General features: G+C 29.2%; 3 protein-coding genes across 6 annotated transcripts; 1 reads left to right on the forward strand and 2 right to left on the reverse strand.

The window, feature by feature from the left end:
• Positions 1-1,571: 1,571 nt before the first annotated feature.
• Positions 1,572-7,157, reverse strand: LOC100164854 (116 kDa U5 small nuclear ribonucleoprotein component). The gene is made up of 13 exons (XM_001950509.2): positions 6,862-7,157; positions 6,576-6,802; positions 6,228-6,511; positions 6,039-6,163; positions 5,852-5,976; positions 5,003-5,549; positions 4,582-4,942; positions 4,340-4,519; positions 4,099-4,276; positions 3,860-4,031; positions 3,107-3,218; positions 2,732-3,030; positions 1,572-1,965 (listed from the first exon to the last, which is right to left on the reverse strand). Exons 1-13 carry the CDS (start codon positions 6,973-6,975, stop codon positions 1,762-1,764), a joined length of 2,928 nt encoding a protein of 975 aa, XP_001950544.1. The 5' UTR covers positions 6,976-7,157; the 3' UTR covers positions 1,572-1,761.
• Positions 7,158-7,363: 206 nt separating this feature from the next.
• LOC100160742 (tumor protein p63 isoform alpha 2-like) lies at positions 7,364-14,964 on the forward strand. 4 transcript variants are annotated; one of them, XM_016802825.2, is made up of 8 exons: positions 7,364-7,687; positions 9,900-9,987; positions 10,368-10,500; positions 12,390-12,545; positions 13,022-13,220; positions 13,792-14,011; positions 14,099-14,354; positions 14,428-14,964. In XM_016802825.2, exons 2-8 carry the CDS (start codon positions 9,917-9,919, stop codon positions 14,575-14,577), a joined length of 1,185 nt encoding a protein of 394 aa, XP_016658314.1. In that variant the 5' UTR covers positions 7,364-7,687; positions 9,900-9,916; the 3' UTR covers positions 14,578-14,964. The 4 variants fall into 4 exon arrangements, with proteins under 4 accessions (XP_016658314.1, XP_008181077.1, XP_008181078.1 ...); XM_008182855.3 differs by having other exon boundaries at positions 7,366-7,687; positions 9,917-9,987; XM_008182856.3 differs by lacking the exon at positions 9,900-9,987 and having other exon boundaries at positions 7,367-7,687.
• Positions 14,965-15,025: 61 nt separating this feature from the next.
• LOC103308803 (39S ribosomal protein L3, mitochondrial) lies at positions 15,026-16,351 on the reverse strand. The gene is given in 1 exon segment (NM_001326681.1): positions 15,026-16,351. A coding segment is annotated over 1 exon segment (1,128 nt). The 5' UTR covers positions 16,169-16,351; the 3' UTR covers positions 15,026-15,040.
• Positions 16,352-16,609: the final 258 nt, after the last annotated feature.

The raw sequence follows: 16,609 nt of genomic DNA on the forward strand, positions 1-16,609 counted from the left end.
TAATTATAACACCTTGAAAGCATTATATATGATAATTTAGTGAATTAACTCTTACATTTTTCATATATTTTTTTTGTAACAGGAAATTTAAAAATGACAATTTAGTTAATTATATTTAATAATATTAAAGTTGTATTTGATAAAAAGAAAGTATTTAAATACATGTATACAAATAATTTAGAACATAGAAGTCATTATGCAATGAAAAATTTTGAATTTTATTCCTTAAATCATAATCAGGACCAGCTCAAGCAAAAATAGTGAACTAGGCAAAATCAAATTTTGCCACCCCTAACAATATAATATTAACAGTATTTTGAAAATTCCGCCCTCTTACTAAAGTGCTGCTTAAGTGCCGCCCTAGCCGTGGGCCTATGTCGCCTACCCCTTGAGCCAGGCCTGATCATAATATATTTTAAATTTTCTATAGTTTTGGTGTACTAAAGTGTACGTTTTTCGGCCTCTTTAGGACATATAGCGCTTCCGGTGGTGACGACTATCTGTAGTAAAATTTTCAATCAAGTTTTTAAACAAGTGACGACACCTTATCAATACACCTTGGTTAACACTATTCCATGAACTATTTTTAAATCAATGGTTATAACCATAACCGTGCCATAACTTATAGGTTATTTAATTTAAATTTATTTTTATCCATGGCCTCACATGACAAAATATAGCTATATAAGTATTTATTATTTAATTTAGTTTGCCCTGAAGAGCTTTATAAAGTGGATATTTGTTTTGTGTAAATTAAAGTTAAAACTTATTATTAGCAGGAGAACCTATGATAGGTGTAAACCTTGTAAACCAGTATGTCATATTAAACCCCACAACTCTATATTATTATAAGTTGTAACCATATAATTATAAAGTACAGATTTTTGAAATAATGAGTTAGATGTCTAAAAACAATCAAAATATGTTAATTGAACATCAAATTCTGGGCCTGCACATATGATTAACATTTTTTAACTGATTATTATAATTTTTGTTTATTTATTTATAGTCTTCTAGTTAACACTCGACAGACTAATTTTCCATTTTTCCGATTTCAAGCCGTCAAATTTAGAAGTACGAGTATAGACTATATTAACATATTATCAATACGGTTAAATACAAATAAAAGTCATATACATTAGATCAGAATGCTATATAGGCGTAGAATTCTATGAATGGGATGGTTGTGGCCACGAGAAGTAGTGTGTGTAGGTACAATATAATAGGTTTGTTCGTTTTGAAAAAAAAAGTGTACACTAATTAGTGTAGTGTCAGGGGAAAGTGTAAGGGGTGTGATCAGAAATCTGTTTTTAAAACAAACGTTTTTGGTGTAGATCAATCAGCTGCAATACAGAATTCGCTGATAAGGAATGATAACAATCACCTAAACCGGCTACACCTGCTCTTGGGTCAGTGTGAAGAAAGTGTACACTGATGTAACACTTCTTCAAAACAATCAGAGTGTACAACTACACTATTTCAAAACGAACACTTTGGTGTACACTTATTTTGAAAAAGTGTACACTTTTTGTCAAAACAAACAAACCTAATAATAATTTATACCAAAAGTATAAAATTGATTATATTTTATATTATATTATATTATATTTTTTTAATTAGACATTTAAAATCTAAAATATTAAACGACTTCTATTGTACTTAGTATAAAATTATTAAAAATAATGCTTAAATTATTTTTATTTTACCTATATTAATATAAACAGTAAAGAAAAAGTATAATTTTATCTTAACTAGAACTTATTACATAGGGTAGTTAAGAGATACATCTTGTCTGGCCAATTCTAATAACATAGGATCGTCAAAGAACTTATTTATGGAAACATCCTCACTTAAACCTTTTCTTCTCCGCGTTTTCACCATAAATTCTCGAGCAAGATGTGTAGCTGGTTGTGGTTCCAAAGGTTTTATAACTATACTTTTATCAAGTGGATCACCGGGAACAATCTAAAATAAAGTTAAATGATGAATTATGAATAATAAGTTATTATATGATTTGTTTTCAATAATTATTATAAAATATCAGTAGCAAATTATGAATAATTTTGCATAGTTAAGTAGATATTAAATAATATTAGATAATATAATGCCAGACATAATATAGACATTGTTGGGAAATTATCCCACTATTATCAGTAGTTCACTAATCTTGCCACCTAAAAATGCATTTTATAAATATAAAATTTATTTTTCTAGTTTTTGTCTGCAATCTTTCATTATTCTAATGGGCATTAGAATGTTTGATTTTAAGAACCAAATAGACTTTATTTCCAATCAATGTGAAATTTTTACCAATTTTAAGTATCTTCAGAAAAAAAAATAATAATAATAATAATAATAAATAATTATTATTGGCTGAAATATAACTAGTTTGAGAATATTCCATAAGTTAAATATATAGTTAATTAATCATTAAGTTGATAGTATGTCTTAAAATGTATGTAAAAATTATAATATTTGTAAACAGAAAAACCTTTATTTCATAACTACTTTCTCATTAAAAGTTAAATTATATGATATATTTTATTTATTTTAACATATAAACCATCAATTGTTCTTATTTTTTTGTAAGAGATTGAATAAAAAATATATGAACCAAAAAAAAAATAATAATATGAAATACATAATTCATGACAATAACTTATTATGAAGGGTGTTAGTAATTGTGTGTTTTATATATTAAAATTTTAAATTTATAATATAATTTACTAACCTGCCAATGATGGAATACAGATAAACAAAACGCTTGTCCTTGAGTATGAGTACGTAAATCAGTTTCAAAGCCAAATGAATCAATTGCAGGAATAAAAGCTTTGATGGTATATAGTGGTGATCCTGGAACAGGAGCATCTTGAGTTACGTGTCCTCTTCTTTTAGCCAATACAGTATAAACAGCAGAAACACAATCTGCTGGAGCTTGAACTTCAACATATAGATATGGTTCCATCAAACGAGGTGTTGCCATAAGAAATGCCGAATAGGCAACTCTACGAGCAGTAGGAATAATTTGACCTACAATTTATCATTTTTTAGTGTACTATAAGACATTAAATTATATGTAGTTCAACTATTAGTAGTTAGTACTAACCTCCTCCTCTGTGTAATGGTTCAGGGGCAATGACTGCATCTAATATTTTAAATTTAACATTACGGATTGGTTCTTCACATAATGGTCCCTCTCTAGTACCCCATTGAAAACCCTTAAAAATCAAACCAAATTATTTTAATTTTAAAATAGTTTTTGTCTAAAATAAATTATTAAATACAGAAAATATTAATAAATTTAAGCTAGAAATAGAAGTGATCAGTTAGTGCCCGTAATACAATCATTGAACTAAGGTTAAACCACCGAATTCGGCTGGTAAAATCAGTGGGTTAGAGGCTTAACCTAGGTTAAAACTATGATTGTAAAACAGGCCCTTAGTCAGATAATATAAAATGATAAAGTCATCACTTTTATGAAGACCTCAGAGATAAAAGTAACAATTGTTTGGTAATCTTAAGGAATACAAGTCAGGGTTTAATTGCCTTTTAATAGTAAATTAAGCTGGAATAGCGGCATCTCAAAGGAAGTATATTTGAATGACATGATTCTCAAACATATTAATTGGCGAGTGTCCTATGTTTAGAAAAGCTAGTTTGAAAATTATCTAAAGGTTATTTTCCCATTGGTGTAAAAATATTAAATGTGAGTCAAGGAAAAAAGTTCAAACCCCCACTAACTGACAATTAAATTAATGGTTTTTTGATTCACTAGAACTAACAATAATATTTAATGAAACTATTCAACAAATTAAGTACTAATAAATAATAATATTTTATAATAAGATAAATAACTTACTTGAACGATAGAATCCCTTATAGACCTAAGTATATTTTTGTCAACTTCGGATGGTAAAGTATCATCCACAAGAATATTTGGGCCAGTAGTATCTGGACCAAACGCCCATATGGAACGAGCTGCAAGTAAATCCCAATCATATTTAGATTGGAAAAATTCACCAATTTTTTTCCTTATATGACAGAATATTTATTATTAAATAATGCATAAAATCATTGAAAAAAATTGTGAAGTATTACTTGTCCCATGAAATGTCAACCACTTGGTTTTCAATATCTTCAGCAAGACCTTTTTCTAATGGTTCTGCAATCATTGTTATCTTATTACGTTTATTTGGAGTTTCAGCAAAACATTTTAATGATGATGTATCAACAACAGTTTCACAAAAAGCAACAACTGGATCTGCCACTTTTATATCTTGAACAATAAAAAAATGTAGTACTTAATATTTAGGTATGCTGTAATGCTAGTTATATTTACCAATTTCTGAATACATTTTCCTGAGATCGTGCATTACACAATCTAAATACAATTCACCAGTGCCAAGTATAACGTGTTCACCAGATTCTTCAACACGAGTGATAAGAAGAGGATAAGACTTGTTGACCTTTCTCAAACCATCCAACATTTTGGGTAATTCAGATGGATTTACAGGTTCAACTATAATATGTTTTTTTTTATTATATTTACAAAAAATATTAATTTGAGTATTATGTTTTTACCGGCAATTTTTATAACAGACTGAGTGTTGAATTTTAATGGCTTGAATATGTATAAATCATCAGTTGTTATTAAGTCAGTAATTGTTGCAGTTTTAACAATTGGTTGATCAATACCTTCAATTAGCACCCAATTACCAGCTGGTACTCTATTCACTTCAACTTTATACCTAGCTTCATGTACCCATAACCGTCCAATTGTCATTACCCTAGAATCTTCTTCATCAATCAAGGAATAGTTTTCACCTAAAACTCTTACTTCTTGTCCAGCGTGCAATGTTCCACTCATTACTCGAGCTAATACTTGGAAGAAAGTGCAATCATCAGTTGGATACATTTTAGTACTGTGCACCATTAAACGACCCTAAGAAAAAAAAATGAAATGTTAAACTTAAAATAACAGTATTTCTTAAAGAAAACTTACATCTGGATTACAATCAAGCATATCCTTAGCTAGTTCAGTATCTTGAGGACCTGTATAAATTGTATCTATTTTGTTTTTTGCATTTTCTGCTGGTGAAGGTATATGATTGACACACATGTCCACAAAACCACTGAGATCATTTAAGAAGCGTCCACAAACAAGGCGTAATAGTGGTCGTATATTAATATTCATTTCACGTTTTGTTAGTTTAATTCCAAGTTCATCCAAAACATCAGGGAGAGTTGTGTCTACATCACCAATTACTTGAGCAAATAATTTATATAAAGGTTCTAATATGAACTCAACAAAACTTCTTTGAGCGCTGTTATGTGGAGATTTTTTGGAGAATTTTCTAGTTTTAGGGTTGAAGTATACATCACCCCATAAAACTTTAGAAAAACTATCAACCTTAACATTAGGATAATGATTGGCATAAAGTTTAGCAAAAGACTTTAGTGTGAAACAAACAGCATATTGAGCTGATGCAAAACAAACATTTCCTATAATCGGTGAAACAATACGAGATGGATCATTCTGCGAGTGTAAACTGTAAAATAAATAAACAATTTGAATATAGCAGTTTAAAAGAAAAAATAATTTAATAAAACCCTATATTATAGTCCGTTCCACGAGAGAATAAAACTTGTTTGCGCTTCTGACTGATAGCACTTAGGCCAAATATTCCCCATTTATGGTGAGCTACAAAGTACAAGTTACCCACCCCCAACCAAATATTTGACGATCATAACAAAAAAGTGGATGGAAATGTGCAGCAACAGACGAAAAAATGAGTTCTTTTTTCGTGGAACGAAGTATAGTTAAATATCAGGTTTGGATATTATTTTATACCTTAACAGAGAATTTACTTCATCAATTATATGCTTAATTTTGTAGTATGCATCTTGAGGAGGAAGTTTAAGCTCCAACATAAGTCTGTCAATTTTATTCACACAAATAGTAATTGCTATTTTTTCCTAAAATTAAAAAAAAATTTTTTTAATATTTTTTCTAAACAAACACATAATTCTGTACAAACTTGTATAGCGTGTTTAATCAGACGTTCTGTATTTAACATTACACCTTCTGCAGCATCAACGAATATTACAGCCCCATCACAAATTCTAAGGGCAGCTGTTACTTCGTCAGAAAAATTAACATGACCTAATTAACACCAAAGTTAGATTTATGAATAAATAAAATTATTGAAATTTAAAAGTAATATTACCAGGTGTATCAAAAATGTTCATTAAATATGATTTAGAATTAACATCAGGTAAAACCAATGTCACAGGTGTGGCTTTTATGCTAACACCTCTTTGCCGTTCAGTCATTAAAGTATCTGTATAACGCATCAAATCAGCATCTGCTGAATCTAAATTTAACTGCCCTAAGTCTGGATGAGTTTGACGGACTAAGCAATCTACTAAACTAGTTTTGCCATGGTGAAGATGTCCAACCAATGCAACATTACGTACTAATCCTGCAACGTCCATTAAATCGGCCAAGTACCTAGTCAAAATATAGCATGTAATTAAATTAATTTATATATAATCTAAAAACAAACAAAAATTACTCCATATTATATGTCGTGTTTGGTAAATGTTGTTCTTTTATTTGGAAATTATGTTGTTTAACAGGAGCAACCAATGGAACTGTTAATGGTAGTTCATCTTCTTCTTGGACTAATGTTTCTACATCAGGCCCGTACACTTCAACAGCACTCGGATAATACCGTTTATCTTCGTGTAAAACAACGCTCATACCCGGTTCTTCTGGTCCATCTTCACTCTCCTCAATCATCTACAAAAATAATATTACATTAGAGATAGATATTGCATGTATTAAATGTTTTTACTTACATCAATATCCTGAGGTTCTGGATCAGGAGATGGTGGCTGCTCTTCTTCCTCTTCGTCAGATTCCAATTCTGGTCCAATGTAATTACCGAACTCATCATAAAGATCAGAATCCATTTTATAAATTCAAAAACTTAATTTGTACTGTAAAATTCTTCGTGCTTTTTTTATTAAATTCTTCTTATTATATTAAGTAATAGTTGTTAGAAATAAATAATAAATATTAAAATTATCATCAAAACATCGAATAACGTTTAAAAACGAACAATTTACAATTCTGACATTTAGGAGTATTAAACATAACCTTCAAATTTTAATTTTTATAAACAAATCGGTATCAGTCGGTATCAGGTTGGTATTTGTAATCAATGGTTATTTTCGCGGTATATATTCTGAGGTTATGCACCTTACATAAAATAATAAATATTATGCTACACATGTTGGTCCAGGCCCCAACTCCCAAGGTGCCCACTGTGCAGTGCGGCAGTGCGCATCATATACAAGTATGTTTGGTGCGCATACTGTACTATACGTCTATACCACTTGTATACCATAGTCACTTATATACACAATAGTAATGTAATACATTATACAGCATTATACAATTTATTCACAGCCATACAGGTTGCAGGTGCAAATGTGCAATCTTTAGTGGACTACTACTGGTGTCTTTGCTCTGTCTCTGTGATAAGTTTCTGAAATTAATTGTATGGTCATTACATTTCAAATTTATTGAGTTTGCTTAATTCATCATATAATATTATACCGTAGATGCAGTGAGTGCACTGTTAAGGTTTCACCTGAATCCATATAGTTCACGGATTTTATGGTAAGGAAATTATGCTTGTTTTCATTTTTGTTGTGCGTTATGACATTGTAATATATCTTTGTTTTTATATTTTATGTTTTTACGCAATTGTGTTTCCTCTAAAATTATTGCACTTTGATAAACCTTTTAAGCGATTTAAATAATACACAAGTAGTCTTAGCTATAGAGCACGATTTCGTTTTTAGTTTTCACAACTTGCACTATATGTAATTTGTATAAAGTTGTGACTTGTGTTTTATAAATTGGCTAGTTTAGTAAACAGTACCAGGCAAATAATTTTAGTATGAATGTAAAAATACAATTTGTTTATTTAATAAAATAAATATAAGTAGTGTGTACAGTATAGTATAATACTGTAACTTTAACCCATCATCAGTGTTATCCTCTAAAATCACGTTATAGGTATCATCTGTCTTTTTTACCAAAATAAACGAATACCTAAAAAATTTCAATCTAAAATAGACCGTGTATTTTAATTAATTTATTTTAGCAAGCAAATTATGTTTATAATACAGGGTGCGGCATAAGTCGGTACCCCAATTAACACAACAAATTAAATATGTACAAAATAAAAATTAATTAATTGGGAAACCGACTTATGCCGCACTGTGTATTATGGACTACAATTCTACATAAAATTAAATATTTTGCATTTCATTGTTATATATATGAATAATGAATAGTGGCATTGGTCATTTTGACCGATAAATTATTAAAAAACAGTGTTGTTCCGTGTACACATTCAGTGTACATTCCGTATTTCCGCGTTATTGTGTCACCTGTATGTTTCATCCTTGTTTCATTTATGACACATTTTTTGTGTTAGAACTTGGATGGTAATAATATAGGAAATAAAAAAATTGTTTTTAGTAATTACATTTAATATACTTATATTGTATGTTTTCCATCTATGGTGATACTATATAAAAAAAAAATCTTGTCTAATAGGTATTATTGTGATTTGTGATTGTTAGGCGCTTGGGTTGCTGTTACTTAGTAGTTGAAATAATAGTCGAAAAAATGTATTATATGTCTATGATTTACTATATATTGAATACACTTCAGTCCAAGAAGTCTACTCGGTGACACCAATTTTTTTTTTCACTTGCTGAGTGCCTTAGTCAACAGGTAGTCGTTTTCATAGTTATCTGTATGGCTTTATCATTCACTTTGGTATCAAGGCAACACTCCATTTTTATATGTGGTTTTTAATCGATTTGTGTGAGCTTGATGGCAACAAAGTCTTTGGGACAATTTGACGCAGATACATAGGCAACATGCGTCAAATACTATAAGGCATTCAAAATGTTAATATTAACTGGAGTTACCAGTTTTGTACTCTCTGCATTAAGAGCATGAGTGTAAGACCTATTTCTAAATCAACCGCCACCCGGACATGTGCATAATGTGAGACGACTATAGATAATTGATATCTATCCATTCTAAATTGTATACATCAGATTTCAGAGGATATTCAAACTTTTTCATCCCACAGCTCTTTGTCTCTTCACAACATTAAAACATTTGTTGGTGGCTCTTGGAAGATAATGTTTTAGTGTTTAATTATGTATAATATTATAATATATTATAAATACAGATAATTTATATCAGTAAACAGATTTATTAGTAATTATACATAGAAAACCAAGATTAAATGTCTTACATTTTGAATAAATTAATATATTAATTAAATAATAAATCCAACAAACACTTGTGACAGCTGTTGGAGTCGCGACACACAGTTTGAATACCTACCTCTGGTTTATATGTTTATTCTTTTTAAAAAATATATTTCACATTTAACAATTTACATTTGTAACTAGTTATTTACTCTAGTGGAGTTAGTTGTTGATTAATTCTTTAAGAGACAAAGACATTGATCTATTGATAACCTTATTGACTGTTCTGTTGTAACACCTCTACAAATCTCAAAAGGTTGCTATAAATTATCAAAATCTGTAAATAATACCTATATAAAATAGTTGATTATAATTTATGTGATTAATATAAAATGTTTTAAATTATTATTAATAATATAATTATACACTACCTACAGTTTTTGTGAGTTATTTATATAATTTGTGTATATTTTTATCTAGTTCATTTGTAAGTGTATTCACATCTAAACCCTAATTGTTATATATTTAGTTACCTATTTTATCTATTATTAGTTGAATATTGAAAAAATTAAGTTAGTAAACAATTTGTGTAGACATATTTTTTGTATAGATGGATGATACAAAATTTCTCGGCCTGTCAGAAATGCAGAATTGTAATGAAGAAATATTTAATTTTAATACGTAAGTATAAGCATGGTTTTTGAATATTTTACACTTTGCACGCTTGGCTTCTTATTTGCTTTTCTGATATGAGTTTAATTAAGTGTTTAATTTCTTTTATTTTAGAAATTCAAATTTAATTTAAACAGTTATTTAAAATTTAATTAAAGAAAATACTATTTATGTGTTTCCATTATTTAATGAGTTATGCTATGCATTATTTAATTGCTAATAGCTAGATAAATATTTGAAAATTATTTAATAATTAATTCCTCATCTTGAAAATATCTAAAAATAAAATAAATGTTGTTTCAAACCATTAGGTAGCCTAAAAGTTAAAATAACTGTTTAATAATTAAGATTTATGTACATTATAATACACTTGATTTAATTTTTATTAGGTGTAATGACAGCTTAACACCACTGTTAAATCAGTTTGATGGAGTATTTATGAATCCAAATGATATCAATGAATACTATTTTTCAATGCCAATGGAAAATGGAAGGGTTGTAGATTTGAATCTTCCGCAAACGGTAACTTTTAGTTAAGATACCTATCTATGACAGTTATTTAGATTAATATTATTTGTATATGTAATTTGAATAATGTTGTCATAATTGTATTATAATATTTATCAAGGGCATTGAATTTAAACTATTTGATCCAAGTATTAACTAAAAAATATATGTTGTCAAGTTTTGAGTCTCTTCATTGAGTAGGTCACTAATGGATGTGTTAAATTTGAATTCAATGATAAATCAATGCATATGAAAACACAAACGATAAAATAATCTTATGAGGAATCTAAAAAATGTTCAAGCAATAGGTGTTAATAACTTTACTTTAGATATTTATGATTTTGACAAATTTAATAAAGATTTGAACTTTTTAAACTCTCATAAAAAATGTTTCCCTTTGTATTTTAAATATTTTGTAATAAATTGCTATTAGAAAAACATATAATAAACCTGGGATATGATATTGAAATCTCAAGCTTTTTTTACCGTAAAAAAACATTTACTAAACATAGATCAAAAATAAACTAAAAAGTTAAAAATATTTTTAAATCAAACCAAAACGCAGATGGATTAGAAAATGCTTAGAAATCTCATGACCACAGTTTATTCATTTTTGCATTATAACAAAGAAACAAAATCTAGTTTCGTGTAAACATACCTTTCTTATTTTAGATTCTGAACATTACAAATGTTACGCAAAATAGGTTTTCGACAAAAAAAATATTGGTTTTTTGGTGTAACTCTAAAACAAATGACTGTATACATTTGACATTTTTCCTGGTTGTTTATATTAGCATTTTCTATACAAAATTATCAAAATATTTTGATATTTATGATTTGAGCTGTTTATCGACATTTTCAGTTTCCAATTTTTTTAGTTTTTCTATGAATTTTATTTGTTGGGTAAAAAAGCTTGAAAATGTATACAAGGCTCTTAACATATTATTACAGTAACATTTGTTAAATATTAAAAATCCAGTCACAATTTTTTTTTTTAAGCATTTAAAGTTCAAATCTTGACAAAATACGTAACAATTACAAAAATGTACTATAATTATTTTGAGTCAGAAATTCATAAAAATTTTCTTTTTAAATCTAAGATTTGAAAATTTAATCCAAGATTTCTTATAAATTTGCCTGCCCTTTTCAATAAAATAATTTCTACCTGATAGTTAAATTATTAAAATCATTTCATTATTATTATTTTATATAAATGAAAGTCACACTTTTTTTTATTTGCATTAAAAGTTTGAATTTTGACAAAATTTATCTAAATTAAAAAATGATTTTCTAGTTAAAAATATATAAAATGTTCAACTTTTAGAGTTAAGAATTGAATTTAAAACAAAGTTCTACACAAGTAGTTAACTCTGTAACCAACAAAACTAAAAAATATATAAAAATAGTTTTTTTCAGTTATTTCAAATTAAAATTTGGACAAAATTAAATATTAAATGACCAAGAATAAAGATTTTAGTTATTTTGTTGTAATTTTATAATTACCGGTGACTGAATTAATTATAAGTAATAACTAATAACATTATGAGTATAATATAAAATATCCACACTGACAAACCATCTCTGCTCAGAATGATTTTTCCTATACAATGATATTATATCATTGAATTCAAATTTAATGCCATCCATTATACAGTGACCCACTTGTAACCACTGTACAGCCTATAGTACAGCAGAGCGACTTCCACTTTCCTGCCCAATTATTTTTAAAAGTATTTGGAATTTTTTACTTTTGACAGACTGGTCTGATTTTTACCAGAAACCACTAAAAGTTGAAAGTTGAAGCATTTTTAGTTTTTAAAACACTATAAGATACATACATTAATTTCTTTAAAATATAAAATATATTTCTAAATGTATTATAGCCTATTCATTTGTTTTTTCAGCCTGAAGAAGATCAAGAAAATCGTGAAACATGTACAGCTGGCTCTGTAAAATCATCACCAACTGGTATTATACCGTGCCAGGATGAATTTGGTGGAAGTGCTAATTTTGAAGTTTTGTTAGATTCCAGTTCCCAGTCATACCGACAAAAATGGAATGTATGTATACAATATACTGTTTATAATTAAAATGATCAACTATACTCTTTGCCATGAGAGAACGCATACGGTGGTCGACCAAAACTTATTTTTTTTGTGCATTCCTACCAGTTTACCAGCACAAGTGTAAGCCGTCAGAGCGCTTCGGTATTTCTTGACAGCTTTTTTCAATGTCGTTTATTCTTGTGTAATGTGTCCTGCTCCACTCCATATATATTTTTACTTTTTAAACTCAAACCACAATGGATAACGATGATCAAAATAATCATCAACACAGGGCGTGTTTATATTGTGTTTGAGCCGCCATATGCACAGACCACCTGCCGCGTGGTAGGGGACATTTTTCCTCTAGACTGCAAAGCGCAGTCATTTAGATGTGCGAGCTGTATGTGTTCTCTCGTGGTATGGGCGGAGTATATAAATAATTTATATTAATTATGTAATAGTTCTAATTATTCTCATTTTATCTCCTCTAGTATTCAGTTACACTGCAAAAACTTTTTATTGACATAAATAAAGTGCTTCTGTTAAATTTTAAATGTGATTATGACAAGATTGCCAATAATATGTTATTATTCGTACGTGCTATGCCTATGTACAGTGCAGCAGATTGGTTAAAAGAACCGGTTGAACGTTGTTTACAACATTTATCACCTATAGATCAGTTTAACAAAGGTAAATAATAAAAACATTATGTTTAACAGTTTCAAGTAGATATAAGTTGTTTTAATAGTTAAGTCTCAATTTCTACTGTAAGTATTTAGTAATAAATTAATAAATAATACAAAAACATAATTTAAATGTTCAATTAGACTGTTCAATACCTGCTTTATGGTGCATTTCAGTTTTGTAATTTTTACTATCAATGTTTTGAATTTATACTGGTATACAGTAGATTTTCATTATGTCTAATGTTGATATATTAAATTTTTTTTCCATTCCCCTAGAGTATTTACTATATATCATATATTATATTATACAGGGTGATTTTTTTAAGCATGGTTTAAGTAGGAATTATTATCCTTATTAAAATTTTGATCTAGGCAGATTTTTAAGAACATTTAAAAAAAATCATCTGCTAAATAATTTCACTAAAAAAGGGGGTTCTCATTTAAAATATAGAAGTTTGTCTCTCTACAGGATACTCCTCAGAGCAGTACAAAATATATAAATATAATGTTCTTTTTAAAATTCTTCATAATATACTGAACATTTTATAATAATATTTTAATTAATTTTTTTGTAGGTTTTACACATTTAGAACACGTTATACGTTGTGATAATGAAAGTACAACTTATCATATAGATGAAATTAGTAGGCGTAAAAGTGTAGTTACACTTTTATCTAGACCTGAACATGGGTCAGATAGCACCAAATTATCTTATAGATTTGTTTGCAAGACTTCTTGTATTAGTGGAATGCAACGTCGTCCTATAATTGTAATATTCACATTAGAGGATTACACGTATGTACTCTATATTTTTATATATTATAATTTATTACATATAATAAAAACACTTAAAATAATTATCAAAATTCCTGTCATTTACAGTGGCCAAGTGCTTGGCCGTCGTGTACTCCCAGTAAAAATTTGTTCTTGTCCTAAAAGAGATATGGATCGCGAAGAAACTGATACTCATTTACAAAAAAACACAGTTTTTCGTCGAAACAAGAAGTGCATCTCACAAGATATTAATCATAATAATAATCGCCATCATCATAGTGATAGTGAACCTCCGCCGGCAAAGATAATTAAATTAGAGTCCTCGACCTCAGAAAATATAACTGATAATACATATATATTGCCTGTAAATACTTATAATTATATAATATTATTTAATTATAAAGTTAATTTACTAAAACTTGTAATTATTTTTTCAGGTAAATTATACAACCAAAAGAAAGGAACACTATAAAATAGTATTAGAAAGTATATACTCTGTAATTACTGGTGTGTCATCTCTTCACAATATTACAGACACACAACCATTACTCGAAGACTTAAAATCTAGGTTGAATAATCTAAACTGACTGGAGAATTATTTTGTAGGCTTTAAACATTTTTTTAGGCCTTAATTTATATAAATATATTTTTATAATGACTACATAAATTATGTTTTTTTTTTTTTAAATTGTTGTGAATTATCTGGCTGTAATTTTTTATTTTTTTTATTGATCAAGCTCGATCGTGCATTTATTATTAGTTTTAGCATATTTATATTACTTAACATATTTAAGTAAATTATATATACATATATTTTAATTATAAAACGAGAGAAAAATTTGTTTCCAAACTGTAATATTTTTAATAGTAATTTGGTACCTATCATACAAGGACAAATATAAAATTATATTAAACTCATTTTTTTAAATTCTAATGATTATATAATTTAGAATAATAAAACAGATTTTCTTATTCTTAGATGGTTTGTTGATGCGAAAAAACAATTTACTTTCATAACATAAAACAAATATTAGCTAGTTTAATGCAAATTTATTTATCTTCTTCATAAGTTATAGTTTGGTCAGTGAATTTATACACATGTTCTTTATATGAATCTATTAACTGATCATCGTCTGCAACTTTAGATGTTGGAAATGGTGGTGGTGACTTGTGCTTTCTTAATGGCAGTATAGTATCGTATAAATAAACTATTGAATTTGTTTCTCCTGGTGATGCTATTCCTTTTATCCATATAACATTGTATTTGTGGTTGATTCTTAATATTTCAGCTCCTTTGTGTAACCTGTATCTGTTACCCATATGTCCAGGCATTTTTGTTCCGGGAAATATTCTACCCTTTTCGCCGCCATGGCCTACATTACCTCCTCTGCGATGAGATTTGGTTACACCGTGGGTCGCAGGCATACCGTGAAAACCATGTCGTTTCATCACACCTTGAAATCCTCGATCAATAGTTTTTCCTCGTACATCAATAAAGTCTCCAGGTCGAAAATGTGAAGCCAAGAGCGGTGTACCTGGTTGCAAAGCAGCTTCCGGGGAAACCATAAACCTGCCAAGATATTTTTTTGGCATCATTCCTTCTCTATAAAATAATCCACAATACTGTTTTGTAAAATATTGGGGATCAGCACTCTCGGCGCCCACTAAAAGACATCCTAGTGGTTTTTTGTGATTAGGACACGAATATGGTTTCCTTGGTGGATTGAACTCGCCTGGTGGGATGTATTTGATCACATGGTTATCAATGACTTGCAAAAGAGTAGAAAGCACGCTTTTGCCGTTGTCCAACCACATCGGATAATTTCCAAGCTTGCGAGCTATAAGCCCGGTGCGTTGGAGCTTGGGGTTCCATTCGACGTTCAAGCACTCGACAGAGTCTTCACTTAATGGAGATCGTACATCATACGTGGATATTCCGTGAATCACAGCCGGCATGCCGAACTTGTCATGCACGGCTTCTTTGACGAACGCACGGTTATCACCGGTTAGTTGTTGGTCGTCTTTCGCCCGCTCTCGCTGCAAATACCATAAAGGATATTTGATCCGCGGTGCCCGGACGTTGTGTGCGGTGCGAGATTGAAGCACCATCGGTCCGCCGAAAGTGATACGAAACGACGAAGGAAGATCGAAAACAGTACGTTTCATGATTTTCGACATATCTATATTTCGCGGTTTAACAATCTACTGACAATTCGGAAAATCCACTATACTTGTAAGTTGTAATTATAACTTGAAGTTGGTGAATGTGAACTCGCCACCGATCAAGCCATTTCATTTGCGCAGTTTTCACTACTATTACTCATGAGTACTATTTGGTATTTACTAATTACTATTTATGATGGACCGAGTCGGGCCTGTAATCAGTATGGTCAATGGAAGTAAATACTGATACGGAGCAATCATATTTAATAATGATATCGCTTCCTACTATCACGCTTTTATTTCGTCACGTGGTTTTGGAGAAAATGTGGAGGTGATTGAATATTTCAAATTTTTTTTCGGTTAACCATGTGGATGTTGCCAGCAATCAGCATGTATTACTATTACAACGAGTTTAGACCAAAGGTGCAATAATAAATTGGGGAAATTATTTGTATT

This window comes from Acyrthosiphon pisum, chromosome A2, assembly GCF_005508785.2.
Source record: "Acyrthosiphon pisum isolate AL4f chromosome A2, pea_aphid_22Mar2018_4r6ur, whole genome shotgun sequence".
NCBI lineage: Eukaryota > Metazoa > Arthropoda > Insecta > Hemiptera > Aphididae > Acyrthosiphon > Acyrthosiphon pisum.